The sequence below is a fragment of the Rhipicephalus sanguineus genome, chromosome 7 (assembly GCF_013339695.2).
Source record: "Rhipicephalus sanguineus isolate Rsan-2018 chromosome 7, BIME_Rsan_1.4, whole genome shotgun sequence".
NCBI classification, from domain to species: domain Eukaryota; kingdom Metazoa; phylum Arthropoda; class Arachnida; order Ixodida; family Ixodidae; genus Rhipicephalus; species Rhipicephalus sanguineus.
The window spans coordinates 158755902-158782859 of record NC_051182.1 but is presented as its reverse complement, the minus strand read 5'-3'; the positions used below and the strand labels follow the sequence as shown (position 1 = coordinate 158782859).

General features: G+C 46.7%; 1 protein-coding gene across 2 annotated transcripts; it reads right to left on the bottom strand.

The window, feature by feature from the left end:
* Positions 1 to 7246: 7246 nt before the first annotated feature.
* Positions 7247 to 22014, bottom strand: LOC119400999 (uncharacterized). Of its 2 annotated transcripts, none has more exons than XM_037667856.2 (4): positions 21840 to 22014; positions 18768 to 18892; positions 10089 to 10344; positions 7247 to 7717 (listed from the first exon to the last, which is right to left on the bottom strand). In XM_037667856.2, the coding sequence occupies exons 1-4, from the start codon at positions 21877 to 21879 to the stop codon at positions 7506 to 7508; spliced, it is 633 nt and encodes a 210-aa protein (XP_037523784.1). In that variant the 5' UTR covers positions 21880 to 22014; the 3' UTR covers positions 7247 to 7505. The 2 variants fall into 2 exon arrangements, with proteins under 2 accessions (XP_037523784.1, XP_037523785.1); XM_037667857.2 differs by lacking the exons at positions 7247 to 7717; positions 10089 to 10344 and adding exons at positions 15267 to 15494; positions 18103 to 18355.
* Positions 22015 to 26958: the final 4944 nt, after the last annotated feature.

Genomic DNA, 26958 nt, shown 5'->3' with positions numbered 1-26958 from the left:
CTCGAACAGTGGTCAATACTCGCAGCTTTCGGGTTTTTATTTTATGACTCTGAGTTCTTCTTTACCTGAGAGTCCGTTCTCTCGCGCCATCGATATTTTTATTCGAAGGCAGGCGAAATTCTTCGCACTCCATATACATTTTTTTTTTTCAGGTTGAACTCTAAGGTACCGGGACTTCATGATTGCAAGTCTTTGAAATACTACAGACGCCATATTACACCACTAGTTTGAAAAGCAACGTCGATCTTATTGCGGACAAGGGTCGCTGACGCCACCCTTGCCGCCCTCGTAAGGCACGCCGCCTATGCTCGCCGAGGTCGGCCAGACGTCCGCACAAGCATTGTGCCGCATAGTTACGGCGGCAGTCACGCGGTGTCGTCACGGGTCGGCGGCGTGCTCTACATTGTGGTAGAACTGCACCGTTGCGATTTCGTCATCACACCGGAACTGTGTGAACGTGATGGAAGGAATCAATAAAAGAAAATGCTCGAGGTCAAAAGGCGGGCCTACGTGCCTTCTTGGCCCTTTGTCATCCGCCCTGTGTAGCTTGCAGCGCACTCGACGGGACGCATGAACGGAAGAAGCACCCGACGTACCCTCGCCAAATGCTCGACGTATCCCAAACTGCGGCGAGTGATTTGTGGGGCAGCAGACTCTGAATGAAAGGTCATTCGACGATTACCCGCGTAAGTGCTGAAGACCCATTTTAGGGAAAAAAGAAGTTAATCCGGAAAAGAAGATTTCCCATGGAGCCCTAGTTATGTAATCGTGTTCGTTCGTATATTTCCCGTACGGCTCATGCTGTATGGTAAGCGTAGCTGCATAAATGACCGTCTAGGTATATGAGCAACATATCTGGTGCAGATTAATATTTTGTGCGCGCTTTTCGATCAGTAGAATACCGTACACACCACCTGCTTTAACAGAGCTACGTATAGACCAATCTTGTTGAAGTGAAATTGCCCGGAAACTCACGTGCGGCCTTCCATTACAGGCGGTTACGTCTCAAGCTGCAGAGATTACCGAATAGATAGAAGAAGCTTGCTATGCCTCCCAATTTCTCAGGTCCAGCATCTCTCCGCGATGTTGAAAGGATCTCGCCGTATACCCTATATCCTTGCCAAAGAGGTTATCCCAAATTCACATTTTAAGCGCAGTTACCAACGCTCAGGGCACATCCATCACCTGGTCTTGCTGGAGTCTACTTCTGCGAATAGCTACGCTTTAGGAACGCTTCGTGAATTCGAAGCTTAAGGTATCACTACGTCCCTCTTTGGAAGGATCATTCTTACACGGGCAAATCAATGCCCTTCCCGGCCCTAAAGAACCACCTCGGAATCTTACCTGGCTGAATATTCGCTACGTGCTTTCTTCGTACCAACATGGGAGGCAATTTCTACCGACGACAGTTCGCGCCTGGCACGATGAGATTCGCAAGAACCGAGTGCCACAACCACTGCAATCTCCCAGGGTAAACCGACGTACATCTCGACAATACACCTGGTAGTATGTTAGCAGCTTTTGTGTACATTTAAAGCAATAAGAAATGGGACATAACAGTAGGCCGTAGTGACCTGGCTCCACTTTCTGTCTGCATGTTGCACTAGTCGGGACGGCTTAATGATGCGTTCTCAGAGTTGACTAGGCCTTACTTTCAATCAGAGGTCTCAAACTCACCCCAGTCACGAAACTTGTTCCCGCAAGGGCCAGAACAGTGAAGGAAATTGGAGCGGGGGGAGGGGGGTTGAACAAAATGGTACCTAAACCTGTCATTCGAACAGAACGCGTTTTCCATATTTCCAATATATTGTACACGGATGATTTCTGAAGGGTTTAGGCGTCAGGATTCGAAAAACATGTAGGTGCTGATATCCAGAATGAATCAAATCTGGACACCGATTCTGAAATATATGGATTTTCTTCCACGGCTAGGTCTCAACACATGATGACCCCATGGGGTGCCATACGGAAAAAAATATGCTTGAGACCAGTCACATAGCTGTAGGTTACCAGAACGAAGCGTTATTAATCGCAATAGGCGAGTAAATAATGCGAGCACCATTTAACAAAGCAACAAATACTTTATTCATTGTAAAGCCGCGGGCCGCATGCGGCCCGTGGGTCACGTTTTTAGTCCCCTGCTCTAAACAGTCAGCTTTTTTTTTCTAAACACACATAAGGCTTTGTGCTCCAGCAACAACGGGCGCGTCCGCCATTTTTTTAAACACGCAAGTGTTTTATGCCGGGGTCCACCAAGTACTTCCGTTACCGGATATGACGTTCATAAAAGGGACACCAACGGGTGAGAAAGAAAAAAAATTGGCCGCGTATCTGCGTGCTCCGCTGCAAATGCCGTCTAAAGACGATAGAGGAGGCGCTACGTGAGATATGGACGCCATCTGGCAATACGTCGGGAAGCATGAGCTTGTGCAGAAGGTTTCCTTCCTCCGTGGCAGAGGGCGTTCGTCGGCGTGCATAGCTAGAGTCACTGGAAAAATTTCAGAGTATCGCATTTGTTTTCCGTGCGTCGCCGCCGACGCGATTGGCTTACTCGCATCACGTGACCTCTCGCCGCCATATCCCTTCCAAGCGATTTGGGTGCAGGCGCGTTCAATGCAGAGCGGGGCCGGACATTTAGCAGCACCACGGTCCCTAGAAGTACTTCGCCGCATTTTTAAACGCGTCGTGCAGACAGGGCGTAAGACATTTTTTTCGGGAGGGGGGGGGGGCACCTCCTTGATCTGAAGTGGGGGCCTGGCAGGCAGATGTGGTCGAGTGGCATTTCGTGCTATGTATGCCACAGGAAAAAAATTGGGGGGGGGGGGGGGGGCACGATCCCCGGTGTGCCACCCCCTGGCTACGCCACTGCATGCAGATTCCAGAGAGTAGCTCACCAGCAATTGAACGTTACTGGTGAGCTACTCTGAGAATCTCGTTAATTTTTGCATGCCGTGTGGGAAAAATTAATGTCAAAGAGCGCCGTTCTACGTGGCTGCATATAGTTGTTCGGAATGAATTCGCCCCCCTCGAAGAACACACCGTGACCTTCCTGCAGTGAACTACACAAACTTTGCTGGAAAAGATCTCATGCGACAGGATACTTCACCTTTTCGGTTCGCTATGGTCAGCGATATTGAAAACAATATATACCTTTCTATTTGCTCGGCTGTTTATATCTCGATCTGTTGAACAGATTACGTATGCTATTCGAGTCACAAGCGTGTCACGTACGAGAGGGAAATTGAAGATTTATTAAAATAATAACTGTTTATTGGTATACCTTGAAGGCAATTGTGGCATGATCATTTGCCATTGCGCAAAACAGAAGCGTGGAACTCTGTTGATAAACTTGGTATAAGGCAATGTTATTAATCGCATTTTAAAATTAATTGCCAAAAAAAAAATGTTGCCAATGCTGCATTGCGCCGAGCGTACCCCTAAAATACTGTTTAGTGGGTGAGAAATGGTCACAGCAAAAAAAAAAAAAAAAAAAAGCAGATCCCACGCATTGCGGGAGTCGATTTTATGCGAGCCCTATGTCTATATACGCACTGTGTTGCAGAAGCTTTAAAATTTCCCCGGATGTGCTATTTCTGACGAAAAGAAATGTAAAGCACCGTGCCGATGAAGTTTTAATAAAAGTTCATTATGAAAAAAAAAAAGAAAGGTGCAGCAGTGCAGAAACCGAACCTCAGCTGTTTACGCGCTGGCAACGCAAAAAAAAGAAAAAACTGTTTGTCGGAACACAGCAAAATATTTGCAAATGCACTGCAACGTTGAAAATATTAAGGGGAAAAGAAATAGTAAATTAAACAATTAAGTAGTGATGTCAATAATTTTCGATGACCTATTTTCTACGTATATCGCAAGCTAAGACGCACGTTACCCATAGGCGTGCGCAGGGTTCCCCGTCAGGGGGGGGGGGGGGGGGCGAAGGTTCATCGCAGCGCCCCCCACCCTACTAAGTCAATGTATAGGACGGATCTTGCGCCCCCTTTTAGGTGATTAGGGGGGCGCCCCCCCCCGCCCCCCCCCCCCCCCCCCCCCCTGTGCGCACGCCTATGACGTTACCTACCGCACGCCGATTCGCCCATGCGTTTGGCTGCTCGCGTTCCGAAGCAAGACATAAATGCGTCGCGCACCACTTCCAATAACCGTACACACACAACTTCTATTACACATAACAACCAGCTGAACAGCAAGCATGGTGCGCAAGCAAGGTATGCGTCAGCGATCAGTCGAAGGACGCAATGTTGAATGTTCTCGATGTTGTTCGATAACGTTCTCGAGTGCAGTGAACCTGAACACCGACTGCAAAGCTAGCGCAAACAGTCAAGATTCGCCAAATGTCGAAGTAAATGGCGTCTCGCACGATGTCACTGCGCTAATGCAACTATGTTTTCAGCTCCGGACCTAGCGAACACACCCGGGCGTGACACGAAAAGAGACCCACGAAGCCATGAAGCGAGTTCGGGAGCACATGGCAGCATTCGCCACACGTTTCATTAGTTACACCGCTAACCGCGCAGTCGATCCATGAGTGTCGATGACTCGAAATCACTTCTAATATCCTCTTGAATAAACACACGCATATAATGCCGTTCCGCCGAGCGTAACACGGCACCGAGGCGAAAAGATCGGTCATTTCTCAACACACGCTAGCAACGCGCCGGACGGTCTGGAAGGGAAATGGCCGCTGCCGCCTAATGTTGCCCGCGTGCAGCCTACCTTTGCAGTACTCTGATTTTCCAGTGACTATGCATAGCTATGCATAGCGTGGTATTTTCAGCGCAGCCGCATTTTCAGCGCAGCTTAAGAAAATAGGGTCTTTAAAATTACGTATCTATGTATTTTCTAATAAAGGAACACACCACCTAATACTTACCTAGTGATGTTGCGCCTCAGATATGCGTAATGTTTGCTTTTTGATCGACAATGTACACAAGTATGAACCTAGCCAGCAGTTCAAGATGGCTGGGCCTTGGGCAAGTTGTTAAACTTTGGCCGGGTGGCTGAACCAGCTGACAGACAGACAAACAGAAAGACAGACAGACAGACAGACCAAAATTTCTGCGTTTAAGTTCCCGAAGAAAGACTATCGTCTTTAAAAAAACGAGAAAAAGACCCGCCGCTGGGAATCGAACCCACAACACCGCGGCCGCGACGGCAAGCGCCCGACGCTAAACCAACTAAGCAAGCTTGTCTTTTTTTTTTCTTTATTGAACTAAGCAAGCTTGTCAGATGCTGGACACCTCACGAACGCGCCTTATATCTTTCACACATTCTCTCTCGCACGGTGCTCTCTATTGGCGGTGTAATAATAATATCTGGGTTTAACGTCCCAAAACCAGGATATGATTATGAGAGACGCCGTCGACGCCGTAGTGGAGGGCTCCGGAAATTTCGACCACCTGGGGTTCTTTAACGTGCACCTAAATCTATCTGTTGGCGGTGTAGATAGGTGGGGCAGAGCGGGGGTGTTGAGATCGAAGGAAATGTGATGGCTGACCAACTTGCCGCATCCATCCACACAAGCGCTGTCAACTCAGTAATGACTGTCCTTGCAATGGACCTGAAGCCCTTCGTAAGAAACAAGCTCAGGGCTTACTGGCAGCGCCAATGGGATAGGGAAACACAAGATAAACTGCATTTCATCAAGCCACATCTTGGTAACTGGCCGGCGGTATCTGAAGTACGTCACACAGAAGCAACACTCTGCTGACTTAGGATAGGACACACACACACAGCACACACTCATACCTCTTGTCCTGTAGTGACCCTCCCTTATGTGATAAATGTGGCGAGACTCTTACTGTGCTTCATATCCTGCTGCAATGTCCAGAACTAGACAATAAGAGTAGAAAGCATTTTCAATTATCATATCGACATTAAATCCCACTCCATCCTGCCATGTTTATAGGCAGGGAACCTCTCTTTAAGTGCGAGTCACTTTTTGGATTTTTAAAAGACATAGATAATTTTCACGCTATATTCCCTGGGAAACCGTAGCGCGACCTCACAACAGAGGTGGCTGCTGCGGTAGTTGTATCAAGGAAGCGCCTGTCTCGCGGCCTTTGGGCTCAAAGGCCTTGAAAGGCAGCTTAGCTCATTACATTTTTTTTTCATTTGCTGAAACCATCATCGCTTGTCATTCATTCGACACCCATAGATCACTATATATATGTATATATAAATATATATAACGCTTCGATATAGCGCGTGATTTTAGGGCCTCTATACAGCCATGTTACACCCCATCATAAAAAAAAAAAAAAAGTCATTGGTCACTGCTAACACCATACCAAAAGATATGGCGCTCTTTGGCCAACCCTGGCCCTTGCGCTACAAAAACCAATTAATCATCATCATCATCATCATCATGATCATCATCATCATCATCTCCTGCTTATTTAACGAGCAGCCCCTCTTTTTTTTCTTCTCTCACTCTCTTTTTTGTGGTGCTCACTTGAGAAACCGCAGCTAATCGCGGAGGCCACGAATCACCTAGGGAACATAGGGCGATGCCGTGTGTTATCGGCGCAACATTTCTTCAATGTGTCCTTCAGAGCAACGAAATGGGCTTACTGTGAAGTATTGTACTTTTTACCCCCGTGTGAGGGGTATTAGGTAAAAAGACGAAGACTCTGTCGAAAACGACTCCCCGCTGTCCGTACAGGAGCAAGAGAACGAAACGTCCCTGGCCAACTGTCGAAGATTACCCCCCCTTTTCGGGCCCTCCGCTAGCACGATGTAGTCCTTTCATTGTTCAAGACGTCGCCGCCGCAACGGTGTATTCACAGTACCGTCTCTATAGCTTAGCGTCCGGATAGTCAACAACAGTTACTCATTCGCGGTGTCACGTCTGTGCGTGGGAGAGCGGAGCCCGTTAATGAGCGAGTCGCTGCATCGCAACATGGCAATCCATGGCACTACGACTCTGTTTGCAGATTATTTCTGGTGATCATGCATTGCGCAGCCAGTTACAGGGCCGCCATGTGCATTGCGAGGACAGCCAGCCCAAATCAGCAACGTTCGCGCCGAAGGGTCTTTTCGACTGTGGAAAGGAATTCAGGAAAAAATCCAGATGTTTTCCAGCGCAGGTGCCTGGTTTGGTCGGCGGTACATGACAGCACGAAAAAATTTCGAGAGGGGAGGACTGTAGCCCGGTCAAAATATCGTCAAAATTTGTGACGTTGTAATGAGATCACTATGACGTGGTTGTGACTTCACATAACGTGACGTCACAGGATCACATTATCACGTTATATCGTCGCTTGGTCAAAGGTGCGACGACCATGGATGCAGTGCAAAACCACGCTACGTGCAGACAGCTTTCGGAGGGTGGCGGGGCAGGATCAATACGTCGACTGAGAAGAAAAAAAAAAAAAGATGGCTTTCGCCTTCGTGTTGTCTTAGGCGAATGCATAAGAGACCCTGCGGGCTTTTTTTTCTTATTTTGTACAGCCCGATGAAACGCTCGGAGGGTTGGGACACTGATTACGCCCTTATATGGAAATGGAGGTCTTGTTCCCAATTATAGTTCCTAGAAGGCTTGCGTAATCGCCCTCTAAGAGTCGCCGCAGTATCTGCTCGCACTTCGAGGTCGTCTTTTCCGCGAAAACCTTGTCCACGTCGGCGCTGACGAGTACTTCTGGAAGCCTGCGCATGGTCATCTTGAGATCATCAACCCGGAACGATTCCAACTTGCTCTTCTCACCTGGATAAAAAAGTCAAAGGGAGTGATTAAGCGCTCTTGTGTGTACCATAGTGTATAGTGGATAACACCATATTCAACCTCCCAAGTGTAAACACGAGGCAAGCAAGCAGTCGCGTAGCTAGGGAGGGTGCTTGCAAAGCACACCCTAGCTACGCCACTAAACCACCCTCGAAATTTTTCCGGTTTGTATGTATATACATGCATATTGTCACGTTGTCGTGACGTTGACATAGGCAGCAGTCGGTGTGCTCAACACGAAACTTTTTATTTTGGCGAACTTGCGCCCGGGAAACGAGAAGTCAAAGTACAAGCAATGCACGCTGTACACTGATAACGGCGAACAGAGCGACGGCCTTCGATAATCCGATCTGCGGTTAGGCGCGTCAGTATTTATACATGCGGCATCGAACATTCAAGCCTTATCGCTGGTGGCCGCGTTAGTTCCAGGATAAACTCAACTGTTCGTGTTTGCGCGCTCAAGCCTATTAGAAGATTTTGAAATAATCTAACATTTTCCCAGAGATTCGCTAGCGGTTTGCGCAAGGCAGTGGTTAAGCGTGTAACGAACCAGTTGCATAAAATTAACTGAAAAAGCCCGCGTGGCAATTTACGCGCGCACATGCAACTCTCCCCCCCCCCCCTCCTCGCCCTCTCCTCCTCCTCCTCCTCCTCCTCCTCTGCGAGTAATATTTCTGGCTACGCATCCCAGCGTTCACATACGTGGACAAAACATATAAGTGAAGTGGGATCAGACTAGCCAACGCATTGCCTTAAAAATTGATTTGAAATGTTGGCATTACTTCAGAATTTCATAAAAATATCTGGGTCCATTTCTGTGAACAAACAGCGGTAAGTGCGCACAGAACAATGGTGTTCTCAAGTCGCCTATAGAGATGTATGCCTACATCTTTTTGATAAGTTCGCTCTAAATTTGTAAGAGTTTTTAAATTATTCGGCTTTATCCGAAAAAAGAAGGGTTTATCTTGTTTTTGTGTGAGTATCGTTGCACTGTGAGCGACCAAAGTTTTGTAAGCTGAGTTGTCGCTGCGGCATCCACGTTTGTGGACGCCATGCATACCGAGTTCGTGTAAGAAGCGGATTGAATGCCGCATGGTAGTAAGACCCGCTTCGTTGCCGTGCGGCTCTACACAAAACATTATCTGTAATATAGCTAAATGCGCCTTTTAGAAGTTATGTTTAATTAAGGTCGCGGGATGGAATCTCGGCCGCGGCGGCTGCATTTTCGATGGGGGCGAAGATGTTTGAGGCCCGTGTACTTAGATTTAGGTGCACTTTAAAGAACCCCAGGTAGTCGAAATTTCCGAAGCCCTCCACTACGGCGTCTCTCATAATCATATCGTAGTTCTGGGACATTAAACCCCAGATATTATATTATTATTATAGAAGTTATGTTTAAAATTTATTTGCTTTATTCGGGACGTGGGTTAAGTGATGAAGACGTACATGCCGTAATTTTAGAGCTGACTAGCAGAAGCGAATGTTCCGATTTGGCGAGCACCAATAATTAACGCATTGAATCAGAACCATCAACAAGCAAAGGCCTCTTCAACAATGCTACTGCTGATGACGAAAGCATTCAGTTCGAGCGTAACTATGAACGCATTTGTAATGATGATCAACAACAATAAAGATGATGACGAACACGTTTAATTAGAGCTGTGGGCAAGCAAATGGGTCCTGAATGGCGATAGATGATGAAAGCGTTGAAGATGATGATTAACGCGTTGATTATGGCGCTAATGAACGACGATGGAAGTGTTGAATCAGAGCCGTTAGAGAGCGGCCACGTGAACGTTGTTGATTATGATGATGATAATGATGAACGCATTGAACTGATGATGAAGGCGTTGGTTATGGCAAGTAGTAATGGTGATAATGATTAATGCGTTGAAACAGTCGTCGGCAAGCAAACTTCCCATCTTCGATGAAGAAGGATGATGGACCTAGAGTAACTGGTGTTCCCAGCGTCCACATATGTGGACACTTGTTTTCATCTAGAACTAAAGCTAAATTTTACAGGTTTTCGGTTTATAAACGCAAAAAAATATTTACTTGCGCAACTAGATTGGCTGTGGCATACAAAGGGTTAAATCTTCCTGCTATAACAATCGAGAGATTTAGTGCCGGGGCCCTAAATCGGCTTACGGACGTACGCCCTTGAATTAATTTGTATTCTCCTTGGGTGCGGCTGGAAGTACAAGGGAACGCGGGAGCGTGCGTACGCAAACGGTTTAGGATACACGGCACTAAAACTCTATAATAGAAAGGTCAGTGACGGAAGCCGTCCAGGGCCTATATTTGTAAGCAGTGAAAGGTCTTATGCATGAACAACACGTTGGGTAGGACGTACCTTGCAGGAAGCTCATCCTGACTACGGCCGAGCCGTTGTTGACGAAAAGTTCGGCGGTAATGAATTTGTCGCTGCTAGGCTTAACGAGCCTGACGACGCTGTAGCGGACGTAGAGACCAGCCAGGTTGACGTCGCAGACGAACGACCGTCCGAACGGGTTGCGACAGCTTCCCTGGCGTTGAACCCGCCTCTGGAAGCGGCTGGCGCTCCCGTTGGAAAACGCGTACTGAGCGTAGTCCAGGAAGCCGTCGTCATCCTGTGCATAAAGAAGGGATTCGGACATTTGTTAAAACCAAAGCTTTATATGTCGCGTGAGTGAAGAGGCTCTGCCAGATTTGGCGAGACCCACGATATTTGGCGAGACCTTGTCAGCGGTGGTGTCAGCAAGAAACACGTGTGTCAAAACTCACAGGGTCCCTTTTGTATTCACTTAAGGCGACAAGAAGCGAAAGCCATCTTCCTTTTTCTTCTTCTCAGTCGATGTGCTAATCCTGCATGACCTTACCCAGCTCCGAAAGATTTCTATACCTAACGTGATTTTAACGAGAAAGTGTTTTATTCCGGGGTGCACCAAGACTTTAGTGACGTACTTCCGTCGCGGATATGACGTTGATAAGTTGCTTTAACAGATGAGAAAGAAAAACTAAGAAATAGTTCCCCGCCGGAATCGAACCTACGACTTCTTGGCGGCTACGATAAGCGCCCGGCGCTTTGCCAACAAAGCTACCGATGCAGATGCACGCATCTCCACAAACGCGCCTTGTGTCTCTCAGACATTCTCTCTCGCATGGTGTTCTCTGTTGGCGCGGCTAGGCGGGGCGGGGTGGTGCCGCCGTCTGTGAGCGGGGAAGTGAAGTAATGTGGCATGACACTTACTAGCGCCGATGTAGAGTACGATTCGGTGACGACGCAGTTAAAGCATAGCTTCGGAGGTTGCGCGCCAGCAAGCAATGCCATTGTTAAAGCGTCTCGATGCCAGCGAAAAACAATGGCCGCGCTAGCATCGGGGAGTCGCCCTAGACGCAGTTACTTTCTTTGCCTTTCGCTTCGTGTTAGCGTGTGACGGCTCGTTGTAGTAGTGCAGCTTCCACATGCACCAACGGTGTTTCGCCGCCGCCGACTGCTTCCAGTGCGATAGCACCGACTAATAAAACTGCTGCAGTAAGCGCTACGTAAAGACAACGTTGTCGACTGGTGAATTTCGTGCCTTGGTGGAGCGAGACAAAGGCCAGCGGGACGTGAAACGCCTGCGCGCATTCACGGCTCAAGCTGCGGACTTCTGCCTCCCGTGTTGCTGAAGCGCAGTGTGGTAGTGTGTGCATGAGCACAGGCGTAGGTTACCCTATTACTCGGGAGCGCACACCATGACGTTTCTCTCCTTAATTGACGACGCTTTGAAGAAGTGCATAACGTGTACCAGTGTTCTTATGTGCTTGTTGATCTCATCTTTGCGCGGGATTCACGACACGCTGTGTCCAGGTATATACTAAGAACTTCAGCTACGACAACGTTTAAATCATGATCATGGTCGTTAGTCGTCGCGATGGAGATATGCCACTAGGCGTCAGCGTGGATGCATCCACGCCAAACGGTGCTATAGCTGCCAAACACCAATAGACATTATTGTACAAGATGTCATATATCACTACGCAAAAAGCACTACTTCTGTGAAGACACGTTTCACTTTCGTGTTATACCGATTCCTATGACGGAGGGATCAGCCGTGTTTTTTTTCACTGCCTTCAGGATCGAAGGCATTGCAGCCTTTCTGCACTTAACCAGCTTTTGCTCTGCCTCCGGTATCGGCCCACCTTTGACCAAGGGACGATATCGTGTTATGACTTCACCATGTGACGTCCCGTTACGTGACGTCACGATGGCGTTACAAATTTTGGTGATTTGTGACATCATGATGACGCTTATGGTGACGTCATCGCGTCATGATTTTCTGCATCACTTGTGTTGACGCCGCCGACTCCGACGGTCAATTTTGGCGTTTGATGAGGAATCTAACCCCCGTATTCAGAAACGCTGCTCGACTTGAACTTGACTTGCCACCGCCTTGAGCAGCGCGTTGACGCCGCCGACTCCGACGGTCAATTTTGAAGGCGGTTGCAAGTCAAGTTCAAGTGAAGGAGCATTTCTGAATACGGGGGTAAGACTTTCGCCTTGAAAAACACGTGCTGCTTAAGTAAATGAGAGCGTCCGTCGGTGCACCAAACGATACATGACCAAATGTCACACGAAGATATCATGACGTCATATGAAGGTGTTGTGATATGACATGGTATCACGACGTCACCTAGTGACGTATTCGTTACATCATCGCTTGATAAACGGAAGGGCGCGATAATACGGTACACAATGAAGAAGATGGACACGGGACGACGCGCGTCGTCCCGTGTCCATCTTCTTCATTGTGTACCGTATTATCGCGCCCTTCCGTTTATCATGAACCAACACCAACTCGCCCAACTTTTTACCTTACTGAGATCATCGCTTGGTTAAATGTGGCCTATCCCGGAGGCAGTGCAACGTGAGGTGTAGGTAGCCTCGAGGGTGGGGGGGGGGGGGGGGGGGGGGGGGGAGAGTCAATACAATAGACGAATGAAAGAAAGTAGATGAAGGAGTTGGCTCTCGCCTTGGAGTCGCATTAGGCGGATGTGTAAGGAACCGTGTTTCTATTTAACAGCGGAGTTGTTTAGCAAATCGTTCCTTGTGAGTCGATCGCAGAAAACTATCATAATCTTAACGTGTATGTGCCACTGTGCGGCTATCTGAGAACGAGTACAGAGAGAGATAAACAAATAGAGAGACTTCAAGAAAGATATAAAGAATGAGAAAGAGAAAAATTTCTGCAAAAAAAAAAAAATTGTCCACGAGGCGGGATTGGAATCCGCATACCCTCGATCCGAAGGCGAGCGTCCTAACAACTCGGCTATCCACTCTTTTTTTTTTTCTTTCATGGTATTTATTCAACATACACATGGCACTTCAACGCAATTCAATACAGACAAAGAACTAATATGTTTATTATGCTCTTATCGTGACACAATGACTAACAGACGGCACTATAGAATTCGCAATCATCTCTATAGCGAATACATCAAGTAACGCTATAGTAACGGCCTTTTCCAATTATATGCTAGAACAGCGGTAAGGATAAGCACCTCACTAATGCCGTATACCATTCTTGCTGACTTTGGTTTGCTCGTACTATACATCTCTTAGCTGATGTGACCATCTTAATGAAGTGGGCTGTTGAGGAAATTATCGGCTCTGCGTTTCTCTGCAACATGCGCGTCTTCCACAGGCTATGCATTCCAATGAGAAGAAGCATGTCGAATGCTACGTCATTACAACTCGCTGGCAAGAGATAGCGCACGGAATGTGGATTTAGCACAAAGTCTTTTTGAAGAGTTCGTTGGAGCACATCCCAAAATAAGATTGCATCTCTGCAGCTTATAAAACAATGTTCAATTGTTTCTGGCACATCACGCAGAGGACAATCAACGGACGACACAAAAATGTCTCTTGAACGAAGCCAAGTCTTCACAGGCAAGGTCTCTGAATGTAATTTTAAAAAATAGCGTTTTTGTCGATGGTGTCAGCGGCATTCTACGTACTCGATCTAAGACATCATGTCCTGGCAGTCCCAAGTATTTTGCGCGATAAAGTGGTGGCGGAAACAGCATCGCTAATCTTTGTAAAGATGTTTGCGTGAAACACAGTTCAAATATTCATTTAAAAACCTAACTGTTAAAAAACGAACAGAGAAAGAGAGACAATCTATTCAGACCAGTTAGTGCAGGTGGGCTAGGTCTATTACATCTGTACGTGTGAAGACACCACAATATGACGCCATGATGACGCCACAGATTGCCAAAATGTGTGACGTCATGATGATGCCACTATCACGTCATGTAATGTCACGTCATCGTTACGACGTTATGTGACGTCACATGACGTCGTCGCTTGTTCAGGGGTGAGCCGATCACGGAGGCAGTGTAAATCAAGGTGAAGTGCAGAAAGTAGGGGTGTGCGAATAGTGAAATTTTACCTCGAATCGAATTCCAATCGAATAGTGCCGAACAGTGGCCAAAAATATCGAATATCGAATCGAATATCGAATAGTATATTTACACGAAATGTATATCGCCAGTTACGGCAAGACAAAGGAAAAATCAGGGACGCTACGGCGTGCCGACAGTTATATTACGCACTTCTTCGAGTGTGGCTTTTGTTTCAGTTTTTATGGGTGCGCAAGCATGTTGATAGAAGAGCCGCCGTTCCGGTCAGCAGCGCCACTCCTAAACTCCTCACAGAGGGAGGTACGGGGGCCTATTTTCTTTCCTCATGGTCGCGCAATACGGCTCATCGGACAACGGTAATGTCCTGCTTCATCGCCACCGGTGCTCCGGGCCCAAGAATCTTCGGGCGCCCGTTCACAGCAGCGTTTTACTTGCGTGCCGAAACGATGGAAGTTTCTGAACGACTCGTTCGGTGCGGCAGTGGCGGCTGCCCAGCGTGAACAAATTTTAACATGCAAAGCCAATGACCGAGGGTATCGCAGGCCAAAGTCAGGACGTTTTACGGCGCTTGCGACATACGCGACCGAACTACGCAAGAGGTATGTGCCTTCGTTTCGCGAACGAAGTTGTGAAGGGCTTGACAGTTTTCTCATGTGTTTTTCTAGGTGCGGAAATGACATAATCTCCTTTAAGATCAGCATGCGCTCCCTTTTGAACCAGGATGTCAGTGAAAGCTTTAACAAAAGGCCTACTGTGACGATGTTAGCTTTAGTTTTTGCCACCCCACCCTAACCAAGTTGCACCATTGGCTTTTGTCACGTTTAAATATTCGTACTGTCGAATTATTCGAAACTTCGAATACTAGCTATTCGAAAGTCGAATCGAATTATTCGATTACGCACTATTCGATTCGAATTCGAAACTCGAATATTCGCATACCCCTAGCAGAAAGCTTGCAATGCCTCCGATCATGGAGGCAGTGGACAACCACGTTAACTGCAGAAATATCTCGGAGAGTGTCAGGGGAGAGTCAATACATCGACTGACTAGGTAAAGAAGAAGATGGTTGTCGCTTTCGAGGCGAATGCATATGGGGTCCTGTGAGTTTTTTTTTTCCACCACCCGATGACACACTCATATAGTTGGAACACTGCATTATGCTTTTATATGCCAATGGAATCTCTTCTCGCAATTAAAGCTGCTAAAAAGGCTGCGTAATCGTTCTGTAGGCATCGCCACAGTATCCTCTCGCAGTTCTCGATCGTCTTTTCTACGAAAACCTTGTCCGTTTCTGCACTGACGAGCACCTCTGGAAGGTTTCGCATGCTCATTTTGATATCCTTAACCCGGAACGACTCCACCTTGCTCTTTCCACCTGGAACCGAAGAAAAAAACGGCAGCGATTAAGCATTCATGTGCAAGCGTGTGTGTGCGGAGTTCGATAACAGTACACCAGAGTTAGATGTGGCGCTATTGTGTACGGGAGCTGCAACGCATGGCACTTCAGCCAGCATGAGAATGGTGGGTAGGGGATGGATTTGGTTAAGCTTCGTTCTTTCGGCTCCGTGTGGTCTGCAGCCGCCTTGTCGCAAGACGAAGTTCAGCAAAAGTTCAGCAGTCCCACTTCACCGCCTTGACTCTTTTAGGCTGGCCATTCATATCAGCTCACGAGGTTCCCAACGAGCCGCTCTCTTATCCGAAACAAAAGACAAAACTCAACGGTAACCAAAGAGCACGAAGCCGCAAGCACGAAGATATATAGTTAACATCAGATGTTACTTGCTGTCACTTCAATCCACAGCTATCAAATGCTGCAATACAGGCTACCATTCCTTTAACCAGATTCCCCGATGCCCTGCATTGCCTTGCATGATGTTTCTCGTTCCCCAGTGCAAGGTAACTTTTCGTCCACTTGATGCTCTTAAAATAGCGCATATAACCCTTGAAACCACTTAGGGGTTATGTAATTGTGTAATCCTTATAGCGGGTTGTGTAATCCTTATAGCTCTTAAGACCAGCGGCGAAGCGAAAGGGGGGGGGGTTGGGGGGTTCAACCCCCCCCCCATTTTTTAATTTTGCTTGCGCATATATACACGCACACATACAAACGCACGCACGAACATACATAATGTATGGTTGACCCCCCCCCCCCCCCCCTCCGAAAAAAATTTCTGGCTACGCCCCTGCTTAAGACGACTTAAGGATTACAGTTGCCTCGGTCTGGACATCCTGCCTAAGGTCTGCACATCACTTCCAATTAGAATTTTTGAATTGCTTAAATGTAAATAATTTGCTTTTATTTACGTTCGCGTTATCATCTTTGTTTTATATACCTAATCTATCCTTGCCTTAAAGGGGCCCTGCAACACCTTTCTTAGTTATATTGGAATAGTCTTATTATAGACGTATGACTCTTCACGAGTCATATGCCGCAAAAATTTTTCGAATCCGTCAAGTCTAAGTGGTGTTACCAAATTATAGAGATCACGTTCCGCAGCTTTCTCCCTCAACTCAACGCAGCGAGCGCGCGGAGAGCTAGGCAGCGAGTCGAGGGAGGGAGCGCAGACGAGCGAGGCTCCGCCCAAGAGCGCCGGCGGAAATTTTTTCTTCATTTTTTTCTCTCTGACAGCTGGGCGCAATCACGTGGTCTGTGCCGCCACTTCCGGTCGGCTTGCGTCGTTCTCGTCGAGCGGAGCCGTATCGCGCGTGCTTGAAAACTGCGCGTCGGTTTGGTAATGTTGGGTGTGCACCTCGAACGCCGTAGTGTTTTCATCGCTTTGCCAACCATGGAAGCAAACCTGCGCGCTCGTTTGGAATGAATGACAGCTGAGATCGGTTTCGGCCCATACTCCGATACACCGCCTCGTAAGACGGCACTGGCAGACGACCCCGAAGCGCCGCCATTACCGGACGCCAGCATTGTTATCGGAGACATGCTGCACGGCTGCCTCGGTCGGTCGTGAGAACGTGCCGACGATGCAGTTCCCAGCTGACGAGGCAACACTCGAACGGCTGCCACTCTCAACAGCAACCGGCGATGGTCAAAAGCACAGAAATATTCACGTTTTCGGCACTGCGCATGGCGAAGAAAACGGAACCACGCAACTACGAGCAGACGAGCTGTCGGTGAGACCGGAAGTGCTAATATTAATGTTTGTTCGGTGTTTTTAACGCGATAACAGAATATAAACATACATATTATCTACTTATTGAACTCAAAATTAACAACGAAAATAATAATGAGGGTGTTATCGTGATCATCGTTATCGTTATAACATCAGCCAATGGTGGAACTGCCGACAATCGCGTCATATTTTGCGGACTAATACATCATTTGTCGAGAGAAGAGGGAGCGATTTTCAGCTGACTTTGAGAATTTATTGTAAATTCCAGGCCGTGCGCATCGCTATAATATTTGGCTCGCGTGTTCTCGGGAGCCTCGACTACCGATCGGCAGCGCTTTTTGAGCATGCTCGAAAAGTGTTGCAGGGCCCCTTTAACTAACGTAACCCATTTATATATCCTACGGATCAACACATAGGCTGAGCACAAAAATAAGAAGAAAATGGCTCTCGCCTTCGATTCGTCTTAGGCAAAGGCATGAGCGACTGAGGTTTTCACGGTACAACTATTTATTTATTTATTTATTTTATTTATTTATTTAGCCTACATCGCCCAAGTAGGCATTATTGCAAAGGGGGGTAGAAAAAAATATCAGACAGTTGTGCAATCGAAACAGCGAAGTACGTTCGCGCATCTGTTCCCCTGCATTCACCCAAGTCACACATCGCGTAATGAAGAATAAAATGCATCTGCGGGAACATCGACAACACACGCAAGCAACTTATTCCATTCACGAAGAGTAAAAGCAAAAATAATGAGCGAAAACACCCGTGCGACAGCTTATTTCTCGGACTTTTTTTTTCTTCGAATGATCATTTCTTTGGGACACGTGCACTAACAACTTCTTGCGTTGAACGTACCTCTCGGGAAGCTCATCTCGATTACAGCAGAGCCGGAGCTGAGGAAAAGTTCGGCTGTAGTGAACTTGTCGCCGCTAGAACTGACGGCGCGGACGACGCCGTAGCGGACGTAGAGACCCGGCAGGTTGAGGTTGCAGGCTACCCGCTGTCCGTACGGGTTGTGGCAATCTCCCTGGCGCTGAACCCGCCTCCGGAAGCGGCTGGCAGTCCCGTTTGAAAACTCGAACTGGACGTAGTCGAGGAAGTCATCGACCTGTGTGCAAAGAAGGGATTCTGCCATTTGTTTACCAGAATTTGGTGGATTAATCAAGGTTCAAGCAATTCTCGACAAATACAGCACTGATATCGGCGTTTATAATCGTTCTCGGCAGCATCGTTCGAAAATTCTGTAACGCGCATGCTTATATCGCTGAACGAAGAATTGCTAACGAATACCTATGCCAGATATCACGCACACGCGCACACAAAACTGATCACTTTTGCTTTGCAATTTGCTTTGCAAATTGGTTTGCAAATTTGTAGCCGAAGCTATAGATTTCCTTTTGCCTTTCCTTTCCCTTTTCTTCATTACACCTTAACCTCGTTTGAACCATATAGAACCAATCTAGAATTACACGTCAAAATTGTCAGCGCCACAGCACATGATGCACTTGAGCTGAACTTACCAGGATATCTACATCGAGACCAAAGTCTGGCAGTGTATAATTGTCCTCTGGATAGGTCAGCATGTCGTCCAGGAAGTAATTTGCCTCAGACTGGCCACTCCAGGCAGCTTGCGTTCCTGAATATGCTGGGAGCAAAAGCCGGAGGGTCAACGGCACACTGTAAACCACTTTGTAACTTTAAAACGGTTTCAAGCACCTGAAACACCCTTTTGCCAAACAAGAATGTGGAAAAAAAGGGATTTAAGGGTGTCTTGCTTCTTCAAGTACGCTTTTGGTTTGCGTAAGGGTTAACGTTCTACCTAAAACGCCCTTCAGGAGGCGAAGGTGTTATGAGTCGTCGAAACGTCGGTGGCCAATACGACTGAATGTTGGTGATGATTGGAAGTTGCTAATTAAAAATAAAGTTGAATATTAGGCGAGTTTAGATTAACACATATGTCAATTTTAAAGCTACATACAATCTTATCACAAATTAACTCGTATTCTGCCAATGTTTATTGTTTAATTAAGCAGAACGGAAATTTTCCCACCGGCGTTGAATGGCAGATCAAGATCTCAGGGCGTATATACCAGTTGGTCAGTGTATGGCCGTATAGCTGTGTAGCGCTCGCGGTCTGTCTGTGTGGTGTTTTAATTCGCTATGTTTGTAGGTATGGTTGTGTGTTGGTCATGTCACTGGATGTTACGTGTCTGGTGGCCCTTGTTTTTCAGTAATGAGGGGGTTTACACGATAGGAAGCGCCACTTGATATGGGTGTTTGGATTCGTGAAAATGCTTTTATTCTAGGGTGTAAGGATTCTAGTTAAAGCCGCGGTAAAAACCCCTTAGGGCGTGAAGTGGTTTACTGAGCAGTGCACAGTTATAGACATGATGTCTATATCGACTTAATTATAACAGGGAATTGTATCTTGAAACATGGTGACTAGTCGCAATAAAGAACGGTTCACAGAAAATTGGCTGCACCCATAGAGAATGCACAATAATAAATGCTTTGAGTGATTATAATATTCCCATAGAAGTAGAGAGAGAGAGAGAGAGAGAGAGAGAGAGAAATAAACGTTTATTGTCGAAACAGTGTTCCGAGAAACGCCCGGTATCCCCCTAACAATTACATAAAATATGCATACTTTTATCAGGCCAGCGGTGCACTCGGAAAAATATCACTACTTCCGCCTGCAAAAAGCAGTTGGTATATTTTTTTCAGGACGCACTAAAAACGATTAAGGTACATCATAACACACAATTGTACATGTTACTTCTGACAAACTTTACCTACGTTATTAGAAAAGGCAATCTTAACTTTAATTTGAAGTAGGAATGAAATTTTTTTAAATATCGCCCCTCAAAAAAAAAAAAAAAGCACTGCCTACAGATGGGTCGAAGCGGAAACGTGCGGCCTCAGTGTTTGTCACTGGTTGAATCTCGACGGTTTATTAAATCTTTCTCAATTATTTGCGTCTGTCCAAAAAATCCTAATTGGTGTTTGCTGCCCGTATGTTCTCTTCTTCATTGATAGAACGGTAGCTTTGGCTAGTTGGTGATTTAGAATCGACATGCCGTCAAAATCTATGACGTCACGACATTTCGTGTGGGAATCTCAAGGGGCGTCGCCACCCGCATTTTCTTTTTTTACGCGTTTTCTCGCTTACCAAGCGTCTTCGGGCGCCAAGCGTGGTGACTTTGGAATGTGGAGGAGTAACTTACTGATATGGGAAAAATCTTTTTTCTCTTTAGTTGACGTTGAAGTTGGTTTATTTACCACACAAAGTACAAAAAATGCACGTGAGCTGTGGTGGGGAAGATGGGAAAAAAAGCTACATACATGTAGCTTGATTGGCCCGACCTCCCAGCAGAGTTCCGTTACCAGTTCCGCTTATAATAAGCGGACTTGGGTTTCTTTTTTCGCCGAGTCGCTTGTCGCGTTTTTTTTGGGCTTATTTGCATTTTGCCAGAAAATATACTTATCTTAGAGATCGTCACGTTCATCAATAGCGCGTTTGCCGATGACTGCGTAGTTGAGTGTTGAAGTCAAACGTACGTTGGGGGAATCAACAAGAGCGTTAATCATGCACTGGCAAACGTGCATTCAACCGAATGGAGACTACCCTGCAGACAATGTTAAAAAGTAAATATGTGCTTTCCTTCATAGTTGCGCATATTTTCGCTGTAGAAGATAACTAGTGATAACTACCCTTCGTATTTGAGGGACATTTCTTTATCATAATGATAAATATTTTCAAGAATGGGAAAATTAATTAAATCTCCGCTTTTTTGGGATTCTTCGTGAAAGTCGCGCCGCTTTTTGTTTTTTTGTGGGGGGGGGGGGGCTTCTTTTGTGATGATTATTCGCTTGTTAGCATCTGGCAACTCTGCCTCCCAGTATCCAGCAGCGGACACTTTAGCAGAAGCAACTACAGCATGTACACAAAGATTGAGTTGCAATACAAGGTTTTTAAAGAATAGCCGACACTTTAGGAAAAGTAAATAAGTCATGCACACAGAAACTAACAACAGTAGTATTTGTTGAATAATGCATATCAGATGAAAACTACATACATTATGTAACCAAATGAAGCAAAACACCAGATGATGACAAGCATTATACAAAAAGCGCGTACAAGTCATTGCTCGAAAGTAAGGTCTCAATCGTCAGTTGAAATTTATTTAAAAACTGAGGGACACTAGACTGCATCGCCTAATAATTGTAGTTTGCGCGCGATCGTGGCACATGCCAAAGTTCTGTGCGCCTCAAGGAGTAATAATAATATCTGAGGTTTTACGTCCCCAAAACTATGATGTGATTATGAGACACCGTAGTGGAGGGCTCCGGACCATCTGGTATTCTTTAACGTGGAGTGACACCGCACAGCACGTGGGCCTCTAGCTTTTCGCCTTCTTTGAAATGGGACCGCCGTAGCCGGGGTCGAACCCGCGACCTTCGGGTCAACAGCCGAGCACCGTAACCGCTACACCACCGCGGCGGACAACCTCAAGGAGCGTAAAGAAGCGTTCAGATGGGTTCGTTTAAGCTATTTTTCAATAATAAATAATAATAAGCGATGCAGAACTCACCCAGAAGTAGTAATAAAGTTGGCACTAAGCTGTTCACCATAGTGTCACCCGTATGAATGAAATGAGTCGAGCGTCACGAACTCACGTTCTGGGGACTACCTAGCTAACCTTCGACTACTTGTCGGTGATGGCCGAAAGGACTCTACGGTATCGCTTCTCTCTCTCGCCTCGGCGACTTGTTTACACCGCGGAGGAGAATTCGCCTGTCGTTCAATTTCTTTTAGATAAGCAGGAAGCGCGCGTGCGCGATCCTTTGTCTGGTTTTCCGCAGGCACGTGTCAAGGTAATGGCAATATCGTGCCGATATGTCGCGCCTTAAGCAACCTGAACCTGACACCGCGATAGCATTGGGGACGATGGCAGTAAAACCAGTATGCAAAGCGTGTTGGTCGCAGTAGGGTTTTTCCGCACTTGCGTAATTCGGACGTATAATTGAACGTGTAAGTTCCGTCCTGCTGGTAGTCCATTACAAAACGAATATAACAATTATTGGGGTTTAACGTCCCAAAACCACGATATGATTATGAGTGACGCCGTTGTGGAGGGCTCCTGGAATTTCTACCACCTGGCGTTCTTTAACGTGCACCTAAGTCCAAGTACACGGGCCTCAAACATTTTCGCCTCCACCGAAAATGCAGCCGCCGCGGCCGGGATTCGATTCCGCGACCTTCGGGTCAGCAGTCAAGCACCATAACTACTAGACCACCGCGGCGGGTATTACAAAACGAATGCAAGACGACTTTCGATTGTACTTTCATCTCCAGAATAACGTCTGTAAACCACTTTTGAATGGCAAACGCCGACGGAGTATCTTCAAGGTATCCCGACCGATGCGGCATATGAGGCTCTCGCCTTAATACGAGTTGTGATGGTCAAATTTTTGCTTGTGCATGTTTTTTAGATCCTCACACGCAGTAGCGTGGCCAGAAGTTTTTTCGAGGGGGTTCATACTTCATGTGAGCCCCGCCACGGTGGTCTAGTGGTTATGGTACTCGACTGCTGACCCGAAGGTCGCGGGATCGAATCCCGGCCGCGGCGGCTGCATATTCGATGGAGGCGAAAATGTTGAGGCCCGTGTACTTAGATTTAGGTGCACATTAAAGAACCCCAGGTGGTCGAAATTTCCGGAGCCCTCCACTACGGCGTCTCTCATAATCATATCGTGGTTTTGGGACGTTAAACCCCAAATATTAAATAATTATTACTTAATGTATGCTCGTGCGTGCGTATATACGCATGCAAAATGGAAAAATTTCGGTGGGGGGAGGGGGAGAGTTTGAAATCCCCCTTTACGGCGCCAGTTCGACGGACGTACGGAAAAATACACTTTATTCAGAGAAGCACCTGCAAGATTGCCGTCCCGGGCTCAGGCCACCCGGACATTGCGTGCGGCGACGCATAGCCTTTCCAACGCTGCCCGGGCGCGCTACAATGCCTGCAGCTGGAAAAATCATCGCGGCTACGTATTCGTTGCAGACTCGTGCGCATCTGCAACACCACAACTAAATTTGGACCTCTAGGTGGCCTAGGAGTCCTTCAAAGTTTATTTTCTCTTTCGCTGTCAACTTTTATACCCTTTACCGCTTTTTCCAGCACAGAGTGGCCAGCCGATCTGAGCACTGGCTAACCTCCCTGTACCTTTTTATTATTTTAGCGTACTTGCTAACAAAAGAGAGGACAAAAGAACGACACGGACACGGCGCTACTGTCCCTGCCTTTCATTCTCCAGTGGCCTATCCCGAAGAGGGGAGGGGTCAGAGCCCCCCTCCCCCCCTCCATGGAGCTTTCCGATATTAACTAGAAGGAACTCTGGCACTGCGATTGTCCAGCCACCATGGGAATGATGGGCAGTACACGGATCTGCCTCATCATCTTCGTGCTTGCGGCTTAGAACGAACTTGTGGCTTTGATTGAAAACACGGCAATCAAAACCTGAAACAAGGTTTCGATTGCCGTGTTTTTTTTTTCACTCCGATACCCGTATAACTATTTTCCTTAGTGTATCTATAAGCTTATCAATGATCGCGGCCACTCATTCCACTTTTAAGTGTATTGTGGTAATTGAGATAAAAATGTAAACAAAGTAAAGTGGACGAAAAGACAACTTGCCGCTGGCAGGTAACGCAACCTTCGGATTACGCGCCTGATGGTCTTACCAATTCAGCTACGGCGGTGGTCGTCTCCTCGTCCACTTTATCGGGTATTCATGTGCATGCAAACTTGGGAGTGTTAGTCAGCGCCGCTCGTAGCCCTGGCGGTGAGTGTAGAACAATCTTTTCTTTGCCAGCTGGCGCTGCCGTAGCTAAATTGGCAACAGCGTCGGGCGCATAATCCGAACGTTGCAGGTTCAATCCCTGCCGGCGGCAAGTTCTGTTTTCGTCCACTTTACTTTCTCCACATCTTTATCTCAATTACTACAATGCACTTAAAAAAACAGTACAATTACCGTCCACTATACTTTCCTTGGCTTCGTTATCTTTTTTTTATTAAGAAACGAACCCTCAAAATTCTCTTCCTTCACTCATCGTTGTGTGTCATTCATATCTTATCACTCGTCCCATACACGGGAATGACACACATTAAACAGTCGCGTATTCTTTCATTTTTTTTTCTTTGGTTCCTTCATTCCTTCGCATGTTTACGCGTACGTCTGGCTAAAGCGCAGCTGTTTTACTCCACAATTCGGATGAAGTGGTTCCAATGCAAACCAGGGTGAATTGCTCTCACTTCATACTCGACTGCGTGGTCGCATGCAGTTAAGTTGGCGTTCTCGGCGGTCACAGTTTCCTGACGAGTCGGCCGCTGCAGCAAAAAATCATGGCCGCTTGGGTGTCTGTCGTCTTGGTTGCTACCGCCCTATGCGTTGTGTACACGTGCGTATAAATCTGTGCGCTGTATTAATGCGATAACGTTAAAGTGCTCTTTCGCAGAACTTAACGTGTCGGCGTCGGCGTCGTTGGTTGTCAGCGAAAAATCAGCGTTGTCCGTGAGCGAATAGTCGACGTATATACAAATAAAGAAGTAATAAAGAATCTTCGGTTTGAGTGGAACTGGGTATTCGAACCTGCGATGCGTTTCGCCTTTTGGCCACCACGCACGCCTATACATATATGCCATAGAGGCAACTTTAGACCACTATAGTACTACGATGATACGGCACATTTGTGCATATTATACTCGTTTAATCAGTAATTGGGGCTAAATTTTTGTTTGGGCGGCAACTTTAATGTGATATATGAGTTTTGTAAAGTAGTTACTGTAGGTTCTTGAGGCGTAGACGCATTGTTTACGATTTCTGACTATGGAGTAACGGCGGAAGTAACGTCCGTTACTTTTTTAGCGGTAACGGTAACGGTAACGCGTTAACTTTGTTTATTGGTAAAGCAGGGCGGTATAACGCGTTCCTTTTTCTTTAGCGTAACGAGTAACGTATTTAGTTACTTTTTTTAGGTGACGCATACAACACTGCCTACGCGCAATGGAACCCAATACGTAAACACTGCACAATTCAAACATTGGCTTCCTAAAATCACGCTGTTTGGGGTTGAGAGGGTGTAAGCCCTCCCAAGTCGCTCCATCCAGCACTCTAAACAGACGTGGAAACAGGCATAACTGCTCAGAGCGACCCATCAGAAACTACAGCAAGCACTGGTCACCTGAGCCGAAAGGGTCACTCTTCAATAAAGCTGTCACCACCACCGACGTTACCAGCACCCATTTCAGCAAGTCGCAAAAGGCGAAGTCGGCTCCGACGGTGAGGGAGCTGGTGCCACAAAAGACCCGTTTCACGCTTGTGATCAATTAGGAACGCAGCCCGACATGCTGGAGAGGTGGCTGAAAGTCCCATAAAATTAGCCATCTTCTAGTCACTTCCGCCGCGACAACGGGAACTGCTTTTCGAAGTGCCGCCGCTTTGAGAACTGAACGCACGCGAAGCACTGCAAAGCCTTCCAAGGCGGTATCCGCGTGGGGGGTCACGAAGTAATGGCTTGCCACCCGAAAAATATTAGGCGTGCTGCACTCCATGGCCTTGAGAGACAGCGACTTTCGTCGGCAGAGGCCGACAACAGTGCCTCCGCGATTCTGCTGTCTGTGGCGTCGCGCGCTTTACCACATGGGCCATTCTGTGATGAGGGGAAACCATCGCCGCCCTTTGTCGGCGACCGGCGGCGCGCCTTTGCTTGTCTTGGCACAAAAACAAAAAAGAGACCGTCATTCCCCCCTTGGAAACACGCCTAAATTAATTCCGACAAAAAATGTAACGAGATACTCGTGTTCTGCATAGTATCGCGATACAAACGAAACATCGTACAGAATAACAGAGAGCTGAGCTAGTTGGTAAGTATTCATTCTAAAAAGACAGGGCGTGCAAACAAGGACACAAGAAAGAAGTCAGGACACCACATCGTAAATGTGTTTACATCGGAAATACATCGTAAATGTATTTCGCTACTGAGATACAAATACACGTTTCAAATGTATCTCGATCCAGAAATACAGATACTCAGAAGTATCTCTGAACTTCTATCGTGATACTGCCCAGCCCTGATTTTGCGCTGTGCAGATATGTCGATTCCATGCCTAGTGTGAAGCAGTGCCGGGAAGCCAATCTGCGCACCGAAATTTGCACCGAAAATACAGTAAACTGTTCAAAAGATTTATGTCGAATTATGCGATATATGTAACTAATTCGAGTTTTTTAACCAGTTCGATATCTGCGGGTTCGAGAGTGCATATATATATATATATATATATATATATATATATATATATATATATATATATATATATATATATATATATATATATATATATCTGTCCGAGAGGAACGGCTGAAACCGTCGGTCCCGTCGTGGGATTAGCCGGGTGTGCGTTCCATCGCGTTTTGATGGACCTAATAAACGTTTATTCACTCACTCACCGACTCACGGTCATGTGACTTTTTGTACCACACGCTGGCTTTTCGCACGAGGCATATAAAGCGCTTGCCTTAATAATGCCGCTTTTAAAATTGCATTCCTTTCTATTCGTAGATGGCGCAGAAGGAAGTTTTCTTACTTCAAGGACCTGGGTGTACCTGGGCCAGAACCAAGCCTGATATTTGGAAATCTGATGGAGA

Excerpts from the sequence above, each read along its gene's own strand:
- LOC119400999 (XM_037667856.2), bottom strand. The coding sequence starts at position 21,879 with ATGGTGAACAGCTTAGTGCCAACTTTATTACTACTTCTGG. Across the intron at positions 18,893-21,839 it reads AACTTTATTACTACTTCTGG|CATATTCAGGAACGCAAGCT; the intron begins GTGAGTTCTGCA and ends TTTTGCTCCCAG. Across the intron at positions 7,718-10,088 it reads CAGGATGAGCTTCCTGCAAG|GTGAGAAGAGCAAGTTGGAA; the intron begins GTACGTCCTACC and ends TTTTTTATCCAG.